Source organism: Mus pahari, chromosome X (genome assembly GCF_900095145.1).
Source record: "Mus pahari chromosome X, PAHARI_EIJ_v1.1, whole genome shotgun sequence".
NCBI classification, from domain to species: Eukaryota; Metazoa; Chordata; class Mammalia; order Rodentia; family Muridae; genus Mus; species Mus pahari.
In genome coordinates, this window is record NC_034613.1 from 118,293,535 (window position 1) to 118,316,415 (window position 22,881).

Genomic DNA, 22,881 nt, shown 5'->3' on the forward strand with positions numbered 1-22,881 from the left:
AGGAAGATCTTTAGCAACTCAATTCTACAATGTTCTATTTTCATGTTCACTTACTAATTCATCCACCCGGTCACTTGGGAGCTACTACAGATAATTATGCTTACGCTAATAACAATAGCAGCTAATGTTTTACTGAGAACTTTTGTGCTAGTGTCTTTCCTGAAGACTGTGCATACATCATCTGATTTTGTTTGTACTACAAGAGCAGAAATGCCACATTTCATGCTTCTTAACTACAAAGCACTAACTTACTAAAATACACATGACTGTGATAACGCTAACATATTTTCTTTTGCGGACCCACGTCCCAGCAACAGGACCACTGGAGCCTCATTTTGCCACTTCCTATTTTCCACCACCTCTTGATGCTCTCCTTTTGGGGGGGGAGGGCTGATCAGCAGCGCTTCTTGCTCCTCCCTCTGGCAGCTGCTGTATATAGGAAACCCTGACAATCCCCGCTTCTCTCCTCCCATGCCCGTGCTTCCCCTCCCCCCAGATGGATCTCAGTAGGCTAGGGAACTCAAGGACTGAACTATGCCATGCACTTCTCTCGTGCATGTTCCTAGAAACATTGTCTCGAAGTCTCAAAATAGGGGCTCAAAGCACAGGCGGGAAAGCTGATGCGCACGCGTGGAATCTTTTGAGCCTGGCTCCTGGGCGGAACCAGACCAGTCCGTGCCAACAGCTTTGCGCGTCTGTCTAGAGCGTCTTTTCTCCGGGTTTTTGAGCAGGGAAAGTAAGCTTTTTTGGAGTGCAAGGAGTTCGCGGTTACCTCACAATGTCGGGTGAGTCGGGTCAGCCTCAGCCAGGACCCTCACACGCTGGTCTCTACTTGGAGCACCCCGAAAGAGATCAGGCTGGGGTCCCAGGAGGAGTGATCCGAAAAGCTGGTGGCCAGAGGTGCAGGTCCTGGATCCAAAAGGTTATTGAGCAAATAACTGGTTCCCCTAGACAGTGTGTCACCCTCTCGGAAGTGGTGCCTGTCACTGTACTGGCCGTCCAAAGATACCTTTTAGAGGATGAGCCACGGGATACAGTGCCCAAGCCTCCCCTTTACTGCTATGATGTGACCATCTCAGATGGGGTGTACCAGGAGAAGTGCTACTTAGACCCCAGCTTAAACTTTCTCGTTTATCAGAATATTCTTAAAGTTGGCATAGAGATGAGAATTTCCAGAGTCTCGTGCCTTTACAACGAGAAAAGATTGGGCCAGGGAATCCTGTGCATAGATAAGGTCCACTGTGGGGAGCCCCTAGATGTCATTTCTGTAGAAACTCCATTTAGAAACAGAGCTCATGAGGAAAAGCCAGAGAGGCCTTTAAGAGGGGGCAAGAGTCACTACCTGGCTCTGTGGAATAACGAAGATCCGTACGGAGATATATGGAAGACCAACAAGCAACCTGAGGAATTCAATTTTAACAGTAAGTAATTGGAGGGATTTAGAGGCAAGCTTTAAAAAGTGTTCGAAAGCTGGCAAGGTGGCACACACCAGGAAGACCCAGCATCTAGGGGGGCTGGGGCAGGAGCATTGAGGGCAAATTCCAGTGTAGTCTGAGCCTCAGAAAGACACCTTGTCTCAAAAACAGACATCAGCAGCAATAATAGCCACACAACCAGTTGAAGAGTTTGGAAACTCATGATAACAGAAAACAAACTGCTTCTGTTTTGTTCATTACAAGGCCAGGGTGGGAAGGTGGGGTGCAGAGTAGCGAAACACTCTTAACTTCAAGCAGCCTGTGTCCTCTTGGTTTGATTGCAAAGTGCCTTGACATGCCTGACTGTGATTTAAATTTAGGTTAGCAGAAAGATTGAGGATGTGGTTCTCAGGACTCCTCCTGTGATGTACACACACACACACACACACACACACACACACACACACACACACACACACGGTTTTAATTAATATTAGTTTCAGTCCTGTTTCAATTATGAAAAATGTGTAGTTGAGTGTATTGATTTCTATTTTACATAAACATGAAATAGTTCCTACATTGTATGTTTTAGCATTTAACATTTGTGGAGAGGGATGTCCAGTTTAGTCAATTCATATTGACTAAAACACCACATTTATGCCACTGAATGTAAAACCCATGGGAGTGTTTTCTTTTGAAGGTGTGATGACTGTAGAAAGGCTTTAAGTGATCATTTCTCCTGATACAGGAAGTTCATATTTCCTGTATCAGAAGTAGGAAGTCAGCCAGAAAATGGGAGTTTGTCATCAATAAACGCTCTTTTTAGCTTAAGACATGTAATTGAGGCAGTTGATAGCACTACAAGCTGAAATAATAAGAAACAGGAGTGAAAATGCCTAAAAGAAAAAAGAAAACCCAGAAAAACTAAAAAGATTATAATATACATTTACTGGTTTTAGTTTTTTGGGGTGTTTGGAGGCAGGATCTCCTACTTGACTATACCTGAGGATACAACCCCAGATTTCCTGCATGCAAAGCAAGTGCTGGGGGGGGGGGAGCCACTTACCAAGCCACATCCCCTCTTCTCTTTCTCTTGTTATCACAACTCTAAGTCATAAGGTGTCTTTCTATGACAAGCAAGCATAGCAGACTTAAACGTGTAAAGATAACTGGTTCAAAAATATGTATTTATAATCATATCCACTCAAAATGAGGAAAGAAAACATTATTCACATTTGTAGTTAATGATTGCTTAGATAGCTAAGATATAAAAGCGAAGTGCCCATGGTGTAAATGTTATTCACTTAGACTTTTAAACTTCAATTTGTAAAAGAACAGTTGGCTTAGAAGAAAGAAAGAAAGAAAGAAAGAAAGAAAGAAAGAAAGAAAGAAAGAAAGAAAGAAAGAGCCAATAATTTATAAAAGTGTATTTGGTTTCTGTTCTTAAGAAGGTCATATTCAGTAGGTATAAAAGTGATATTTTATTACAAAAAGCAATGTCCATGTGCTAAAAATTCAAACTGTGTATTTTAAAGTATATTGTGTTAAAATCATGAGGTCTGATTGTATTAAAAGCATGGTGGTAAAATCTAGGAAGTGACTGAAATCAGGACTTCAGGTTTGCTGGGGTTTGAAATTGTAAATGACAGAATTTGGAATTTAGTGAAATACATCTTTAACATTTGAATGCCTTAAACATCCTGATAAAACTGCCAAGCTTAAGAGTTTGGTGCACATTTTTGAAAAAATAAAATGAACTATGTGACATTTACACGTAATATATTTTAAGCATCTCTGAGGTATTTCTATAAATATAATATCCCACAGTGTAAAAATGTGATAACTTCTATAATTGTACCCATGTAGGGTAATTTATTGTTTTAGGCTTTCTTGGTATTGCAAATAGTGCCAAAAAAGTAAAATGTGTGAGTATTAATTGTATTTGAATATTTCTGTTGAAATTATGGATTCCTAAAAGTACAATTACTAAATTGAAGAATATTTGAGGTTTTTTATTTAAGTTGGTATTGATAAATTATTTCCTGAAAATTATTTTCTGAAATTTTTCACTAATTTAAATTTAACAGTATATGTATGAGTGTCCATTTCCCCATATCTTGCTATTCTAAAATAATGTGCTTTGTCTTCATCTTATCATGTCTTCCTTTCTGGAGTTAGGAATTGAACCCAAGGTCTCCTATGTATCCTAAAAGACAGAATTTGTAGCTGAGCCACACTCCAAGCTTGTCTTTTTATTATTCATTTACTGGATTTCTTCACTAATAGGTATTAAGTTTGTGGTTGCTCTACACTGCATATTATTTTTCTGGTATCCTGTCACTTCTTGGTTAACTTTGCTTATGTTCTGTGCCTTTGAATATTTTTTATTAAAATTTTATCTTTACACAGTAACATGAAAAAGGTTTATCCAACCTGACCAACTGTACTCTTATATGGTCAGCATCTATCATGATCTAGACATTTTCAGGCATCCAAAAAAGATTCAGTCTTTTTCATTCCTTGTTTATAGCCTACTTGAAAAGTGTTAATTCACACTGTAACCTTACAAACATCCTTTTTATATTTTCTACTTATTAAAAAAACAAAACAAAACAAAAAACACCTATGATTTTCAAGCAAGCCTAGGATGGCCTTGAACTTTCTTATCCCCTGCCTCTAGCTTCCAAGTGCTGGACTCCAGACTGTGTGACAACCGTGGATTGTTTGTTTAGTTTGTTTTTCTGATTTTAATATGTATACTTTTTATGTGTTTGTGAGTTTGGAGGGCACGGCAGAGAACACATAAGTACCTTGATTTCACTGTGAGTGGGTAAAGGTCATGGGACAACTTTGAGATATCGGTTCTCTCCTTGCACCACCTGGGTCCAGGGTGGCAAGTTCTTTTACCCACCAAGTCAGCTTGCATACCTTTTCTCTTACCTTCCAGCCCAGGCTGGCCTGGGACACATAGTCCTCCAGTCTCTGAGATCACAAGCATGTGTGCCATTATGTCCAGCTTTTTGTTTGTTTGTTTGATTGATTGATTATTATTTGCTTATTTTTATTTTATGTGTATAGGGGTTTTGGCTGCCTGCATTATATATGTACAGTGAGCATCAACTGGTTTTCAAGGAGGCCAGAAGAGGGGTGTTGGATGCCCTGAAACTGGAGTTTTGGATGATTGTGAACCATGTGGTTGCTGAAAACCTGAATACAGGTCTTATGCAAGAACAACAAGTACTCTTTTACTTTTTAGATTTGCATATTTCTTTTATTTACTGATTGATTTATTGATTTTTTACATCATGAACAACTGCAGTTTACCCTCCCTCCTCTCCTCTCCCCTCATCCAGTCCTCCTCTCTTCCTCTTCAGAAAAGATCAGGCCTCTCATGGATATCAACCAGACATGACACATCAAGTCGCACTAAGACTAGGCACCTCCTCTCCTATTAAGGCTGAAAGAGTGAAACCCAATAGGAGGAAAGGGTCTCCAAAGCAGGCAATAAAGTCAGAGACACGCCCCTGCTCCCACTGTAAGGGATCCCAGGAAAAGATGAACCTGCACAACTGTTACATATGTATTGAGGACCTAGGTCAACCCCATGCAGGCTCACTGGTTAGCAATTTAATCTCGTTGAGCCCCTGTGGGTCCTGGTTAGTTGATCCTGTGGGTCTTTTGTGGCGTCCTTGACCTCTCTGGGTTCTACACTCCTTCCACCCCCTCTTCTGCAGGATTTCCCAAGCTCCCCAAGCCTAATGTTTGGCTGTCAGTCTCTTCATGTGGTTCTATCGGTTGCTGGATGAAGCCTCTCTGATGGCAGTTGGGCTAGGCACCAATCTATTGAGTACAGAAGAATATCATTAAGAATCATGTCATTGAGAATTTTTTTTACAAGGAGGACTCAAGGGGGGAATTCATGAACTTGTCATGAAGGGGAAATAGAATAGACATTGCAGGCATAATGAAGTGGGGCTGATAGTCCAAATGGGGGAGTAGGGCTAGAAAAAGGAAGGATGGGTGAAAATGGGGAGGATACAGGGAGAGAGTACTAGGAGAGGCAACTGGAATCATGGGGGAAATCTCTGCCATGAGCTAGAAACCTAGTGCAATAGAAACTCCCAAGAGACAGGGTGACCCTAATTAAGACTCCTAACAATGGGAGATTCAAAGCCTGAACTGGCCATATCCTGTAACCAGGCAAGACTTACAGTGGAAGGATTGGGGCACCAACCCAGGCACAAAACATACTACCTACAGTTTGTCCTACCTACAAGATATGCTGGGGTAAAGGTGGCACAGAACGTGTGGGAGTGGCCAAGCATTGACTAGTCCCCTTTGAGACCCTTGCCATGAGAGGTAACCTACCCCTGACACTGCCTGGGGGATGGGGCAGGACCCAGAGGCTGGATAGCCCAGGGATCGATCTAGGATAGAATCAAACACAACTGGCAAGAAAAAAGGCAACAAGTCCTCTTAACCCCTGAGTCCCCCTCTCCAATCCCTGGGAAAGCAAACCTAGTTCTTCTGCAAGAGCACCAAATACTTTCATCTACTAAGCCATCTCTCAAGTCCTTTAGAAAATGCTTGGTTTTGCCACTGTAGAGAGAAAGCAGTCCTAGACAATATGCAAATTATTGGGTCTAGGTGGATTACCACAGGCTTTATGCAAAACAGGGATTTTATTTTATCTTTTACTTTATTTTTGATGTAGTCTAAGAACATGCCGGCATGGGACTTCTGTTCTTTCTCCAGCCTCCTGCATCCTAGGATTAAGAGTATCTACCACCAAATCTGGCATTTTGGGTGTGTGTGTGTGTGTGTGTGTGTGTGTGTGTGACTAGATATTGAACTTGAAGCTTGCCCATGCTACACAAGCACTTTACTACTGAGATATATCTTCACACACACACCCCCTTTTAAATTTTGAGACAGGGTCTGGCTTAGTTGTCTAGATTGGCCTTCAGCTTACTCTGTAACCCAAGGAGGTCATTTTCCTGCTCTAGACTTTTTTTTTTTTTTTTGGTTTTTCGAGACAGGGTTTCTCTGTATAGCCTTGGCTGTCCTGGAACTCACTTTGTAGACCAGACTGGCCTCGAACTCAGAAATCTGCCTGCCTCTGCCTCCCAAGTGCTGGGATTAAAGGCATGTGTGACCACGCCCGGCTACTGTTAATTTTTAAAGCACAACTTACTATTAAATTTGTCCTGCCTACAAAATGTGCAGGGATAAAGATGGAACAGAGACTGAGGGAACAGCCAACCAATGACTGTCCCAACTTGAGTCCTATCTCATGGGAGAGAGCCCACCCCTGACACTATTAATGGTACTCTGCTGTGCTTGCAGACAGGAGCCTAGCATAACTGTGTCCTGAGAGGCTTCTTCCAGCAGCTGATGGAAGCAGATGTAGAAACTAACAACCAAATATCAGGCAGAGCCTGGGGAGTCTTGCAGATGAGTTGGGGATAGAAGTAAGCAAGTCAGTGGGGTCAAGGACACCACAAGAAGACCCACAGACCTAACCTTGTACTATGGGCTCACAGAGCATGGGCCACCAACCAGGGAGCATGCAGGAGTTGGACCTAGACCCCCTACACATTTGTAGTAGATGTGCAGCTTGGTCTTTATGTGGAGTCCCTAAATAGTGGATGGGGGCTGTCTCAGTCTCTGTCCCTTGCCATTGGATCCCCTTACCCCATACTTGGACTGCCTGGTTGGGTCTCAGTTGAAGAGGATGTGCCTAGAAAAACTGGAACTAGATGTCCTAAGAGGAGATGGTATCCAAGGGGAGCTTCCCTTTCTCTGAAGAGAAGGGGTAGGAGCAATGGGGGAGGAATTTGTAAGGGTAGGACTGGGAAGAAAAGAGGGAGGGGGTTGTGATTGAGATGTAAAGTGAATAAAATAAAATAAAAAAGAATATGCACCTAGAAAGTTGGCTTAGTGTGTAGGTGCAGGAGAGCTTAATTTGCAAGCATGAGACCTGACTTTAAATCCCAGAATCCACATAAAATAAAAGGCTTGTCATAGCTTAATACTGCAGTGGTAGAGACAGGCATGATAGACCCTATCTAAAAGGAATGTCAGAATGATAGTACCAGACCCCCACTGTACTCCTCTAATAAGGTATTCCACCTCCTCTAACGAACAGTTCATACAGTTAATTTCATAACTGGTTAATAGCTTATTGGTGAAAGTTACACCACTAGTATAATTTTCCTATATATGTTTTTGCTTCATTATATTCTTTCTAATAATATTGTCATTTACCATCTTAGTAGTATTTACATTAATACTGATAAATGTGAATGGTCTACTCAGATCTCAAAAGTGTTTCCTCTGGTGTGTGTACACATGTGTGCATTTGTGTTGATGCAGTCACAAATGCGCACATGTGTGTGTTTGGAGGCCAGAGGACAATGTGGGATTGCATTCTTAAAGTGCCATTCACCATTTTAGTTTTGAGACAGTATCTCTCACTGGCTTATAACTTGTAACAATTATACAGTAGGCTAACTGTCTGGCAAGACTGAGGAAATTCTCTGCTTCTATCTCCACCATGCTGAGAATACAAGCCTGTACTGCCATGCCTAGCTTTTTTTATGGGGGTGGTTCTGGGAGTCATGTTTGTAAGACAAGCAATTTCCTGCTTGTGTTCTTTCCAGTCCCTCAGCTGATTTTAAAATTCAAGTTTCTGAATCATACAATAAATGTCTGATTCAGAGGGGTTAAGGTAGATCAAGTTCCCTGGTGGTAACACAGACCCAACAGAAACTACACTTTTTAAAATTCTTTTTATTTTATTTTATGTTTTATATATTTTATTAGATATTTTCTTTATTTACATTTCAAATGTTATCCCATTTCCCGGTTTTCCCTCAAGAAACCCCCTATTCCATGCTCCCTCCCTCTGCTTCTATGAGGATGCTCACACATCCATTCCCACCTCCCCACCCTCATATTCCCATACCCTGAGGCATCGAGCCTTCATGGGACCAAGGGACTCTTCTCCCATTGATAACCAAGAAGGCCATTCTCTGCTACATATGTGGCTGGAGCTATGGGTCCCTCCATGAGTACTTTTTGGCTGGTGGTTTAGTCCCTGGGAGCTCTGGTTGGTTCATATTGTTCTTCCTACGGGTTGCAAACTCCTTCAGCTCCTTCAGTCCTTTCTCTAGCTCTTCCATTGGGAAACCAGTGCTCAGTCCAATGGTTGGCTGCAAGCATCTGCCTCTGTATATGTCAGGCACTGGAAGAGACTCTCAGGAGATAGCTATATCAGACTCCTGTCAGCAAGCACTTGTTGGCATCCACAATAGTGTCTGGGTTTGGTGTCTGTATATGGAATGGATCCCCAGGTGGGGCAGTCTCTGGATGGTCATTCCTTCCGTCTCTACTCCACACCTTGTCTCTGTATTTCCTCCTGTGGGTATTTTGTTCCCCCTTTTAAGAACTGAAGCATCCACACTTTGGTATTTCTTCTTCTTGAGCTTTATGTGGTCTGTGAATTGTATCTTGGGTATCCTGAACTTTTGGGGTAATATCCACTTATCAGTGAGTGCATACCATGTGTGTTCATTTGGGACTGGGTTACCTCACTCAGGATGATATTTTCTAGTTATATCCGTTTGCCTAAGAATTTCATGAATTCATTCTTTTTACTAGCTGATTAGTACTCCATTGTGTAAATGTACCACATTTTCTGTATCCATCCCTCTGTTGAGGGACATTTGGGTTCTTTCCAGCTTCTGGCTATTATAAATAAGGCTGCTATGAACATAGTGGAGCATGTGTCCTTATTACCAGTTGGAAGACCTTCTGGGTATATGCCCAGAAGAGGTATTGCTGGGTCCTCCGGAGTACTATGTCCAATTTTCTGAGGAACCACCAGACTGATTTCCAGAGTGGTTGTACCAGTTTGCAATCCCACCAGCAATGGAGGAGTGTTCCTCTTTCTCCACCTCCTTGCCAGCATCTGATGTCACCTGAGTTTTTTTTTATCTTATCCATTCTGAATTGTGTGAGGTGGAATCTCAGCATTGTTTTGATTTGCATTTCCCTGAGGACTAATGATTTTGAACATTTCTTAAGGTGCTTCGCGTCCATTTGATATCCCTCAGTTGAAAATTCTTTATTTAGCTCTGTATAGTATCAGTGGACCAGTGTATCTTTTTCCAATTTAATTTCAGTTTTGTTTTATACTTGTGTTTTCTAAGAAGGATACTCTTAAGATTCATGTATGTCTCTGGATACCCTGCATATGAGATGGATCCCCAGAAAGGCCATCCAGAGACTGCCCCACCTGGGAATCCATCCCATATACAGTCTCCAAACCCAGACATTATTGTGGCTGCCAACAAGTGCTTGCTGACAGGAGCCTGTCACAAGCACAGGGTCCACAATGGAGAAGCTAGAGAAGGGACTGAAGAATGGGAAGGGGTTAGCAATGGCATAGGATGAACAACAGTATCAACCAACCAGACTCCCCACAGCTCCCAGGGACTAAACCACCAACTAAAAAGCACACATGGAAGGACCTATGTCTCCAGCTGCATATGTAGCAGAGGATGGCCTTATCTGGCATCAGTGGAAGGGAAGCCCTTGGTCTTGTGAAGGCTTGATGCCCCAGCATAGGGGAATGCTAGGGTGGTGAGTTGGGAGTGGGTAGGGATGTGGGAGTGGGTAGGTGGGTGGGGGAGCACCCTTATAGAAGCAAGGGGGATGGGCAAGGGGACAGGGGGGTTGTGGAGGGGAAACTGGGAAGGGGGATAACATTTGAAATGTAAATAAATAAAATAACCAATAAAAAATTAAAATTAAAATTAGAAAAAGATTCATGTATGTGAGGGTACACAGTGGGGGGTGGACTGCACATATGTGTGCCTAATTGTGGAGTCCAGAGGTCAAGCTCAGATATTATTCCACAGAAATATGAATATGGGTGTTTTGGTTGCATATGGATCTGTGTAACACATGATTGACTGGTACCTAATACTGACAGAAGAAGGTGATGGATCCTCTGGAATTGAAGTTACAAGTGGTTGTGAGCTGTCTGCTGGTGCTAAGAATCAAACCCAGAGCATGGGGAAAAGCAACTAGTGTTCTGAACTGCTGAGTCATCTCTCCAACTCCAAGAGTTTTTATATACAATAGTCTCACTGCATTTCTCGCTACAGCTTTCCTGTTTTTATGTGTGGAACGCTGGGAGTGGAATCTAGGGCCTCATGCATCCTATGTGGGTACTGTACCACTAAGCTAAATTTTATTTGGTAAAAATAGTCATTTTTCCAAAAAAATGTTGTTTATATATTTATAAACAACTGATGGTTTCTTCATTTCTAAGTGTATAATGTGCATATCAAGTAATGAGTATAAACCACATAAACAAAAGCTCTTCAAGATACTCAATATCTTTGGCAGGCATGATGGTGCATGCCTTTAATCTGAGCCCTTTGAAGGCAGAGGCAGATGGATCTCAGAGTTCAAGGGTAGCCTGATCTATAGGAGTTCCAGGCCAGTCAGGGCTACACAGAGAGACCCTGTCTCAAATACCTGCCCCCCAAAATTTACTAATGCTTTTTTTTAAAAAGATTTATTTATTTATTTTATGTATATGAGTACACTGTAGCTGTCTTCAGACACACCAGCATATAGAGGGCATTAGATCCCCATCACAGATGGTTGCAAGCCACCATGTGGTTGCTGGTAATTGAACTCAGGATCTCTGGAAGAGCAGTGTCCTTAACCGATGAGCCATGTTAACAGGTCTTGAGACTTAAAGAATTGGGGGTAACTATTCCGTTGTTTATTGTCTAAATGTTATATTAAATAGCCTGGTTTTTTCATGCTTTTTTTGGGTAATGAAGCATATTTATTACCATAAATATACACAGATAATTCATTATCTATAATTGGCCCATAACTATATTTTAAGTTTGAGTTTTATTCTATAAAATTTTTGTCCATTAAGTACACAAACTTGGAAGACTTTCAACTGCCAAGTGATGTCTTTTAAATTTATTTCAGCTTATAAATAAAGGAAATAATACCTGCCTCACTTAAGATTGTTCCATGTACATTGTAGATAATTCAAACCTGATCTGAGATTTGACTATATTGAAAAAAAATTACTTAATTACATAATGCCAACTATTAGGACTTCTGAGACTGCTAGAAATATATTTTGAGAATTTGGAAGTAAAACTATCCATAGTGTCTTAATATATTAGAAATTGTTTTAATGAATGGTATGAATAATTAAAACAGAATTTGAACTCATTAAAAATAAAGTATAAGTGTGACTTTCTTGCTAAAATAATTACTAGCTAATACATATCATTGGAAATGTTTCAACAAATATTATAAATATATATGTATATATAATACATAAAGTATGTAATGCAGATTTACGTTTTAATATTGATATTGCAGGCTATGAAAACAACATGTAGAGAAAATCGAAAGTGGAACCCCCTTTGATGATAGAAGATTAAATGGGATTTAAATTTTAAATCTTAAATATGGTGAACAGCCTTAAAACAGCTTTTGTTTTCCCTTAGACCTGGAGGTTAAAATATTTCACAATAAATTATATGGTGCGTGTGAAAATAATACGTGCTACGTGGGAAAACAGTTGGGTGGGGAATAAGTAATAAGTTTCCATAGAGTAGTTAGAGATGTCATTGAGAAGGAACCCTGTTAGCAAGATTGGGATAGGGGAGAAAGGAAGTCACTTCCATATCTAAGAGGAAGACATTCCAGAAACAGGGTTGCAAGTGAGAGAATAGAGCCATATGCAGTATGTGTGGAGAAGATGGGGCCTATCTAGACAAAAGGGATGTGAGGACAATACATAAAAATATGTCAGAAACAATTCACTATTCTGCTAGCAGTGGTGATAGTGGTGCATGCCTGTAATTTCATTGCATGTTTTGATGAGAGAGGAGTATCATGGTTATCCATTCAACCCAGACTGAGTGAATAAATAATTGTGTGTGTGTGTGTGTCCATGTATGCACAGGCTTTTTATGCAAATGTAGGCTTCTCAGTTTACTTTTGACGGCTTACATGTATGGAATCTTTGCCTACTGCATAGTCATCCATAGGAAGACTATCCACCTCTTTTGAGATAGTGCCTCTTGTTGACCTTTAGCTCACTAATTATGCTAGTTTAGCTAGCCAATGGGCCTCAGGAAACCTCTTTCTTTCCCTTTTCCTGTGCTGGGATTACAAATGTATGGCATGCATTTTACCAGTGGGATCATCACATCCCCAGAGCCCCAACTTTTAATTTTTTAAGTTAAATAAATGACTGTATTTGTTAAAAGAAGCACAGATTGGAGGAGAATATTGATAAATGGATTTAGTTCTGAGAATTTTATAATTTAATGAAATGGTTTGGTGTGGAAGAAGGAAAGTAAGAGAAAACAGTGCTTTATTTTACGTAAGTGTTTACTTAATTCTGCATGGTAAGTCATATATATATATATATGTATATATATACATATATATATATATATATATATATATATATATATGTATATACAGAGAACTATAAAGAACTATATATAGTCAGGCTTTAATTTATACAGCCTAACTGGCAAGAATGTTGCACTAGATATGGTCTGGCTACCATTTTCAACATTAGAATAGATCTATGAAACTATGATGGCATAACAAATATATTTTTTTCTTTTTATATTTTAGACATCAAAATAATCTCTCTCTCTCATCTTGAGATGACTTGGAATAGCAGAAAGAATTTTCCTGCCTTACTTGTAAGGGTCCTGCATAAATCAAAACTGCGATACTATGGAAAACCCAATAAAAAGATGATTGAGCCATATCAGGTACGATTGCACAAAAATAATATATGCTCATTTAAATGGCTACATTATAACACACACATGTAAATCTCTATGGAAATAATTGTTTGTTTAAATAAAATTCCACAGGTATACTTTAATAATTTTGAATGCATATTGAGGTGAGGTTTTTTGTTTTATTGTTTGTTTGTTTGTTTTTTTACTTCACAGTAATTTTCAAGGAGATTTTTCTCTCAAAAATTCTTTCGAATTTGGCATACAGCTCAGTGTTAGAGAATTGATCCAGCATGTGCAAGGCCATTGGTTCGTTTCCGTTCCCAGCACCACAAAATGTATTTCAAAGAAAAAAAACCTTATCTATATACAAGACATAGGTAGCCACGCTTTTGAGATTCCTGATCTAGCTGGTCTCTTTCACAGTTCTTTTGTTTTTAATCTTTTCTCTTCTGTGCTTTTTGTTACCAGCATATAAGTAGGCTCTAGTCTCCAGTCAAACTTTTAAAAAGGAAAACACATCCCTGGACCATCTTTGCCTCTCCTCTTTCTTGCCTTTCATTTACTTCTCAATGCAATTAGTTGGCCTTTTCTTCAGTTCACAATTCACTAGTAACATTCTAATTGTCACTCCACTCCCACACTTTTCTGTTAACTTAGCTCTGTGCTATATAGTGCTATGAGACCTGATATATATATATATATATATATATATATGCCTTTTTACTTAATATTACACTACAGTTTTTCATGTATCAAGAGTTAGCTTAGGTGTTTTATTAACTGTGAAAGTTTTGTGCTTATGGAAGCAAATTAAGAGAAAACCTAGGGTATATTAAGCGAATAATATTATCCAAGATTTTAGCACTCAGAATATCTACTGTTAACATGGTTAATATTATCCTCTCTCTGGTTACTGTGTGAGTCATACATAACATATTATTTTTAAATCCCATATACACATATCTATCATGTACTACACAAATATGCACGTGAGTGTCTGTCTTATGTTGCATGCCACTAGTTTCTTTTTTAAATTTTTTTATTAGATATTTTCTTTATTTACATTTCAAATGCTATCCCGAAAGTTCCCTATACCCTTCCCCCACCCCTGCTCCCCTACCCACCCACTCCCACTTCTTGGCCCTGGCATTCCCCTGTGCTGGGTCATATAAAGTTGCAAGACCAAGGGGCCTCTCTTCCCAATGATGGCTGACTAGGCCATCTTCTGCTACATATGCAGCTAGAGACACGAGCTCAGGGGGTACTGATTAGTTCATATTGCTGTTCCACCTATAGGGTTGCAGACCCCTTCAGCCCCTTGGGTACTTTCTCTAGCTCCTCCATTGAGGGCCCTGTGTTCCATTCAATAGCTGACTATGAGCATCCACTTCTGTGTTTGCCAGGCACTGGCATAGCCTCACAAGAGGCCGCTATATCAGGGTCCCTTCAGGAGAATCTTGCTATGCCACTAGCTTCTTATTGATATTCACCTGCTTGTGGACGTTGTACATCGTGGTGCGGAGCCTAGTGCGCACCACGATGTACAACGTCCACAAGCAGATTTACATTTCAAATGCTATCCCCAAAGTCCCCTACTCGCTCCCCCCCCCTGCTCCCCTACCCACCCACTCCCACTTCTTGGCCCTGGCATTCCCCTGTGCTGGGTCATATAAAGTTGCAAGACCAAGGGGCCTCTCTTCCCAATGATGGCTGACTAGGCCATCTTCTGCTACATATGCAGCTAGAGACACGAGCTCAGGGGGTACTGATTAGTTCATATTGCTGTTCCACCTATAGGGTTGCAGACCCCTTCAGCCCCTTGGGTACTTTCTCTAGCTCCTCCATTGAGGGCCCTGTGTTCCATTCAATAGCTGACTGTGAGCATCCACTTCTGTGTTTGCCAGAAAGCCTCTATTTTCTAATCATCAAAATGGAAGTACTGATTATAAACAGCTGGTTACTGAGCTGACATGAGGATACAATTTCTTAATATGGATAAATAGTTTAACTGTGTTTCGGTCAGATACCAAGTCCTCCATTTTAGCTACTGTCAGGGATAATGTCTTCCTACTTTGTGCCTAACATAGTTTCTGGAGAGTAACATGGACTTGATATATGTTTGATTTTTGAAGGAATGAATTAGCAAAAAAGAAAAAGGAACTTAGATTATAACATCATTTGAAAAGAAGTTAGAAGAGCTAGAGAAAACTTGGGATACTATTCTTTAGATATAACCAGTGTTGTTCATCTTTATATTTTAAAACAGAGAACGTATTTTGTTTCAAAATACTTAACCATACCCAAACTGAGCAATAATAACATTGACATTATTATTTCTTCCTGCCAAACAGTATAACAGAAATAATACCCATGCCATTCATAACAAATTCTGGGATGCCAGTATAAGTATATTTAATGTCATCAAAGCACTGATGGGATTATGCCTAATCAATGTCTATCTAAATTGCTGTAGGATCAGTGAATAATAAATAGTAAGGTCCTTCAGCCTTACTAATGATGAATGCTATGAAGATCTTCAAAATATGAGGCTTGCCTAATTCTTCTGATGACTGTGTCTAGTGGTTGCTCTAACAGTAAACATAACTCAGATTTGCTCTGTGCCTTTGATGTTTATAATCGCAGAGTAAGCTAGTTCTATCTCTGACTTCCAGTATCTTGTAGCAGTCTCTCTTTTAGCTTAGCAATCTTAACATAGTTAACAACTCAGTCATTACTAACAAAAGGTAAATTTTAAGTGTCATTTTTCTGTCACTATAAAATTTCACAGATCATCCATTGTGCACCACCCATATAGATAAAGATAGTGAATGTGTATATGCTTTTGCCCTCTTTCTCTAGACCTATTTGGAGGTTGCTGACAGCTCAGGCATGGTGTCAGTGATTCTGTGGAATGCTCTGTGTCCAGAGTGGTATAAAAGTTTGAGAGTGGGCTTGATTCTTCTGCTTCAAAATTATACTGTGAAGAAGAGCTATCCATTAAGAATCCAGCCTGACCCTGTGGACCCACAGATGAAACTCATTTCTACAATGGGTTAAGTATCTAATTAGTTGTTCTCTCATAGCTGTCTTGCTTATATGGCTTTGCAAACTGCCTTATCAGGCAAAAGTCTGTAAAAATTACTGAAGCTGTTAGAAACTGGCAAACTTAATTTTAAGCAGTTACTAAATTAATAAGCATGTTAACTTATTAGTGCATTTATTAAGAACAATTGTCTGAGACATTTATTGTTGACCAAAGAATGAGCTCCATTTGGCATGTACTTAAGTTTGTTTTTGTTCAGTTTTGGTGTGTAATATAAGTCAATCACTTGAGTACATTTTTATAGTACTGTATTAAGTACTATATTACAAGGATTTCTGTTAAATTAAAAATATTTTAGTATTGTTTATGTGTGTATGACATGTATTGTGAGCCTGCCTATTCCCCAATCTCCTTCTCTCCCCCCCCCNNGTGTGTGTGTGTGTGTGTGTGTGTGTGTGTGTGTGTGTGTGTGTGTTTGTATGTGCTTGTAGAAGTCAGAGGAGAACTTTGCGAGTCTGTTCTTTCCATCCACCTTGTGATCTGAGAGGATCAAACTCAAATGATCAGGTTTACATGGGAAGTGCTTTTAACCCACTAAACCATCTTGCTGATCCAGAAGATATGAATGATATTGTATAATAATATAAAGTAGATGTTATAAAATATTACACAATGTACCAACATGTAAGCATAACCACGCAGTCTTTATCTTTATACATACAGATACATATTTAAGATGAATAAGCTTTTCATGTGAATGACAATCATTGAGGCAGTGGTTAACCCGGGGAAGCATGGAAAAGACAAATAGGTTAGGATAAAGTTTATAATCCTTAAAGTATATTTTTATAACTGTACTATGTGAAACAAAACTGAAAGAGGGTGAAAAACAGCATGTAGTTTTTCCACATATGAGGTTTAGTTGCATTTTAAAACTCACAGTTGCTTATAAAGAACTCCCACATTATCTTAACTCATTATTAATTTTATTTTTGCTATTTAATTCTTCCTCTAAACACACACACACACACACACACACACACACACACACTTTTCCATTTGGGAGAAAATAACATAATAACATAATAACATCATACATCATTGCATAGCTTTGTATCCTTAACCTGTCAGTAATAATATGTATTTCATGGATACATTTGCCTACGAATTTTGTGAAGTCATTGTTTTTAATAGCTGAGTAGTACTCCATTGTGTAAATGTACCACATTTTCTGTATCCATTCCTCTGTTGTGGGATATCGAGGTTCTTTCCAGCTTCTGGGTATTATAAATAAGGCTGCTATGAACATAGTGGAGCATGTGTTCTTATTACCAGTTGGAACATCTTCTGGATATATGCNCAGGAGAGGAATTGCTGGATCCTCCCGTAGTACTATGTCCAATTTTCTGAGGAACCGCCAGACTGATTTCCAGAGTGGTTGTACAAGCTTGCAGTCCCACCAGCAATGGAGGCATGTACCTCTTTCTCCACATCCTCGCCAACATCTGCTGTCACCTGAATTTTTGATCTTAGCCATTCTGACTGGTGTGAGGTGGAATCTCAGTGTTGTTTTGATTTGCATTTCTCTGATGACTAAGGATGTAAATTTCTTTAGGTGCTTCTATTAAGGGACAGGGGTGAAATTATGTTTGTGTGGCTATCTTCTTTTGGGTTTGTTGAAAGAAGATTATTTTCTTGCTTTTTCTGCGGTGTATTTTCCCTCCTTGTGTTGGAGTTTTCTATCTATTATCCTTTGTGAGGCTAGATTTATGGAGAGATATTGTGTAAATTTGGTTTTGTCATGGAATATCTTGTTTTCTCAGTCTATGGTAATTGAGAGTTTTGCTGGGTATAGTAGCCTGGGCTGGCATTTGTGTTCTCTTGTGGTCTGTATGAGATCTGCCCAGGATCTTCTGGCTTTCATAGTCTCTGGTGAGAAGTCTGGTATAACTCTGGTAGGTCTGCCTTTATATATTACTTGACCTTTTTCCCTTACTGCTTTTAATATTCTTTCTTTGTTTTATGCATTTGGTGTTTTGATTATTATGTTTCAGGAGGAATTTTTTTCTGATCCAGTCTATTTGGAGTTCTGTAGGCTTCTTGTATGTTCATGGGTATCTCTTTCTTTAGGTTGGGGAAGTTTTCTTCTATAATTTTGTTGATATATACTGGCCCTTTAAGTTGGGAATCTTCACTCTCTTCTATACTTGCTATCCTTAGCTTTGGTATTCTCATTGTGTCCTGGATTTCTTGGATGTTTTGGGTTAGGATCTTTTTGCTTTTTGCATTTTCTTTCACTGTTGTGTCAGTGTTTTCTATGGTATCTTCTGCACCTGAGGTTCTCTCTTGTATCTCATGTATTCTGTTGGTGATGCTTGCATCTATGACTCCTGATCTCTTTCCTAGGTTTTCTATCTCCAGGGTTGTCTCCTTTTGTGATTTCTCTATTGTTTCTATATCCATTTTTAGATCCTGGATGGTTTTGTTCAGTTCCTTCATCTGTTTGATTGTATTTTCCTATAATTCTTTAAGGGATTTTTTGTGTTTCTACTTTGAGGCCTTCTACCTGTTCACCTGTGTTATCTTGTATTCCTTTAAGGGAGTTATGTATGTCCTCCTTAAAGTCCTCTATCATCATAGTGAGATGTGATTTTAAATCAGAGTCTTTCTTTTATGGTGTGCTGGGGTATCCAGGGCTTGCTGTGGTGGGAGAACTGGGTTCTGGTGATGCCAAGTAGCCTCGGTTTCTGTTGCTTATGTTCTTGCCCTTGCCTCTCACCATCTGTTATCTCTGGTGTTAGCTGGTCTTGCTGTCTCTGACTGTGGCTTGCTCCTTCTGTAAGCCTGTGTATCAGCACTCCTGGGAGAGCAGTTCTCTCTGGGCAGGATTTGTGTATGAAGAGCTGTGACAGACACAGGGTCTGCTCCGGGGCCCTTTATTAAATTGTTAACTATTTTGCAGAGATTGTTTAACTCTTGCTAGGAAGAAATTATTACCTGAATAGTTTGCACATTTTGTACTTTATCTCATTAAATATTCATCATGGAAAAGATGAAAAATAAGTCAGTAGATACTTTGGGAATTACTTGTAGAAATACCAGAAAAATTTGCCAGAATAAGCTGTTAATAATTGACAACATACACTATTACCCATAGGAAATTATAAATTATTTTCCATAAGCTAACAATCTAAGTGACAAAATTACTTTAGTAGAGTTTGGGATATTCCTAGTAAATAGGAGATATGTTAAAAATGACTATTTATCACAATAATAAATTACCAAATTCTCTTGATACCTGATCTAGTATTCCTTGCACTAAATTGCAATTTTAAAAAAAGATTTATTTATTATATGTAAGTACACTGAAGCTGTCTTCAGACACACCAGAAGAGGGTATCCAATCTCAGTACAGATAGTTGTGAGCCACCATGTGGTTGCTGGGATTTGAACTCAGGACATTTGGAAGAGCAGTCGGTGCTCTTAACCTCTGAGCCATCTCTCCAGATCCTAAATTTCAATTTTTTAATTTAATTTATTTTTGAGAATTTCATATTTGACTTATCTCACTCTCTCTTCTTTCTCCAACTCCTCCTGTGTCCTCTGCTCAAATTCATGACCCATATTCAGTTATTATTGTTACATACATATATCGATATATATGTAATAATAGGTACATATACATGTATTTAAAATTATAGAATTTTTTTAGTGCTGACTTAAGGATATGTGTTCAGAGCTGACTAATTGGTATGGGATAATCTATCAGCTCTTCTCTGGAGAGCACTTATTCTCCCTCTCTCTGCACTCATTTATTGCCTTTAACTCTTTAATTAGGGTGGAGTTTTATGAAATTTACCCCATCTATGTTGGCATGTCAACTAGTATTGTCAAGCAGGTCTTTTTTAGGTAACCATATTGTTGAGATATTGATGAGCACCCATGTTATTATTTTGACCAGTTGTAGATATCTGTAATAGTCTCTATCTGTTCCTAAAAAAAGGGTAAATGCTCCAACTGTCTTTAGTTATGAGGATGAGTTTTTAGAATACAGTTAGAAATTATACTGGATGCTCCAGGCCAGAAACTCAAATGGAGATCTTCTGTGCCTGGCACTAGTCTGAATTTATTTTTAATTTATTTTTAGTATGTTGGTGGTGGTGATAGTTTGTGTGCATGTGTGTGTGTGTGTATGCATCTGTGTATTTGTCTATGTGTCTGTTGATAGCTACTGAAGAAAGCATTATCACCCCATGTGGCTCCATTTAAACCGTGTGAGGTGTGTGTATGTGTGTGTGTGTGTATACATTAGTATAATATACATCTTTTAAGTAAGCTTGTTAAATTATTTCCTTATGATTTTTTCAGCATCTTTAGTGTTATTCTCTCCTTCATCCCTCACACTTAGTATTACTCTCCCTCTCTCCGCTAGATTAGCAGTTTAAGTTCCTTCCTTCATTTCTCCCTCTTCATAATACCCTGTGTCTTTACTATCCCTGACTCTAGAGCTTTTTCTCATCTGTGCTCTGAACATATTCCCTTTTTACTTTTTTTTTTTACTTTTCTGGCTTCGCTGGTAACATCTGTTCATACATTCAAAGCTAAAGATTCAGAATTATGATCCACAAATCATGAGCAGTTGAAAATATATTGAACACAGCCCACAGAATCAACTAAGCAGAGCTCATAGGCGCTCACAGAGACTGAAGCCACAATCAGGGAGCCTGCATAGGTCTGCACCAGGTCCACTGCATAGATGTTATGCTTGCTAACATGGTGTTTTTGTGGGACTCCTAACACTGGGAGTGGGGGTGTCTCTCTTTTGGCCCACTCTTGGGATCCTTTTCCTCCTACAGGGCTGCTTCATCCAGCCTTGGTATGAGGATTTGTGCCTAGTCTTATTGTAACATTTTATGCAGTCTTCAGTTGATATCCCTGGGAGGCATGCTTTTTTCTGAAGAGGAAGAGGAAGAGGAGGAGGAGAGGAGGAGGAGGAGGAGGAGAAGGAGGAGGAGAAGGAGGAGGAGGAGGAGGAGGAGTGGATCTTGGGGAGGTGTGGGTGGACAAGGAGGAGTAGAGGGAGGGAAAACTGTGGTTGGGATGTGTTATATGAGAGAAAAATAAGTAATATAAATAAAAATTTAAAAATTAATTGTAAATAAAAAATAAACTGAGTAAGGTAACCTAGACTTAAGTCTTAATTTAAATTATACTTCTTGCATGTCTGTGTATACCTTTATAAGTCTGTCTGATTCTAGTAGTTGCTTCTGAGCCTTAAAATCACATGAAGACTAGGACAGTAGAAAGCATATAGTCAATAAATAAGCAGCCAGTATAAAATTAAAATACAACTGTAAGCCCATATTTTATGATGGAAAACTATTCTTGAAAATATAAAGGTATTTGTGCCTTCAGATATGTAAATGCAAATACACAATTATTTTAATGTGATGGCAAACCTGGGTGATAATATATTTAAAATATGTCCTTTAGTCTTTAAAAATGATTTCCTTCTTATTAATGTAGTAGCTGTCTATATTTCCCATATAATTGTGATTATTAGTAGACTTTCTATTTTTCATTCTCTATGAGATCAATAAATTCTTGATGTAAAATTCCAGAAAAGAAGTATTTTAGTCTCAGCTGGCAATAAGGTTGACACTGTAGCCACTCTACTTTGTCTGTGGAAAGAGGAGGCCACTATAGTTAAAATGTAAATAATTATAACTATGTTCCTGGAAAACTTTAATTTATAAAAATGAGCAGTTAACTGCAAATTATATTCTGCCTAGGCTGTCTATTTAATATATCTTAGCTCTGGCTGTACATTAGAGTCAGTTGAGGAGATTTATAAAAAAAAAAAAAACGACTGGAATTGTTCCCAACACCAGAAATATTATTTTAATTAGTCTGAAGAAAGAAAGGCATACTTTTATCTTTAAAACCTCTTAGTTGATTCTAATATGCATGTGAAGTTGAGAACTATATACCTCTGATATTTAAAAGAACCTAACTTAAGCTATTTAATGAAGGGAAAGCGGGCAGTTACGTCAGCATGCTACAGATTGGAGACATACCTGTAAATAATATAGTAATAGTCTTACCCTTAAATATCAGCCTAATGGATAACAGATAGGTATGATAACAAAATACAGTAAAACAAAAAATTAATGGCGATAGCAAAAATGCGATAGACAAAAGGGGATGTTACAAGCAGAATTGTAGTTGAGGAAAGAATGGACAAGACAGTTGAATAATTATGAGGAAAGGAGAAAGTATAAAGGTATAAAAGGAAGTATAAAACAGCAGGGCAGTTAAGTGTTATATGCAGAATAAATAAGGAGGGTTTTGAAATCAGGGAGAGGAGATTAGGGGGGAATTAGATACTTTGACTACCATCAGTGCTATTTGTGCTTTATGTTATTAGAAAAACTACTGTGGTTATTTATCTTGGTTTATCTTTTGTATTTACATATGAGATCCAAGTTAAAGAAAATTACTTGTACTGGCTGGTTTTGTGTGCCAACTCGACACAGGCTGGAGTTAGCACAGAGAAAGGAGCCTCCCTTGAGGAAATGCCTCCATGAGATACAGCAGTGGGGGG

The 22,881-nt window shown here is 39.0% G+C and overlaps 1 protein-coding gene across 2 annotated transcripts in view; it reads left to right on the forward strand.

Moving 5' to 3' along the window:
* The first annotated feature begins 575 nt into the window (after window positions 1-575).
* Window positions 576-22,881, forward strand: part of Radx (RPA1 related single stranded DNA binding protein, X-linked) — a 74,098-nt gene continuing 51,792 nt past the window's right edge. For both annotated transcript variants that reach the window (XM_021188523.2, XM_021188524.2), the window contains exons 1-3: window positions 576-1,421; window positions 13,119-13,261; window positions 16,094-16,286. In XM_021188523.2, the coding sequence (XP_021044182.1) occupies window positions 779-1,421; window positions 13,119-13,261; window positions 16,094-16,286 (979 nt within the window). In that variant the 5' untranslated portion in view covers window positions 576-778. The remainder of the gene's footprint in view (window positions 1,422-13,118; window positions 13,262-16,093; window positions 16,287-22,881) is intronic.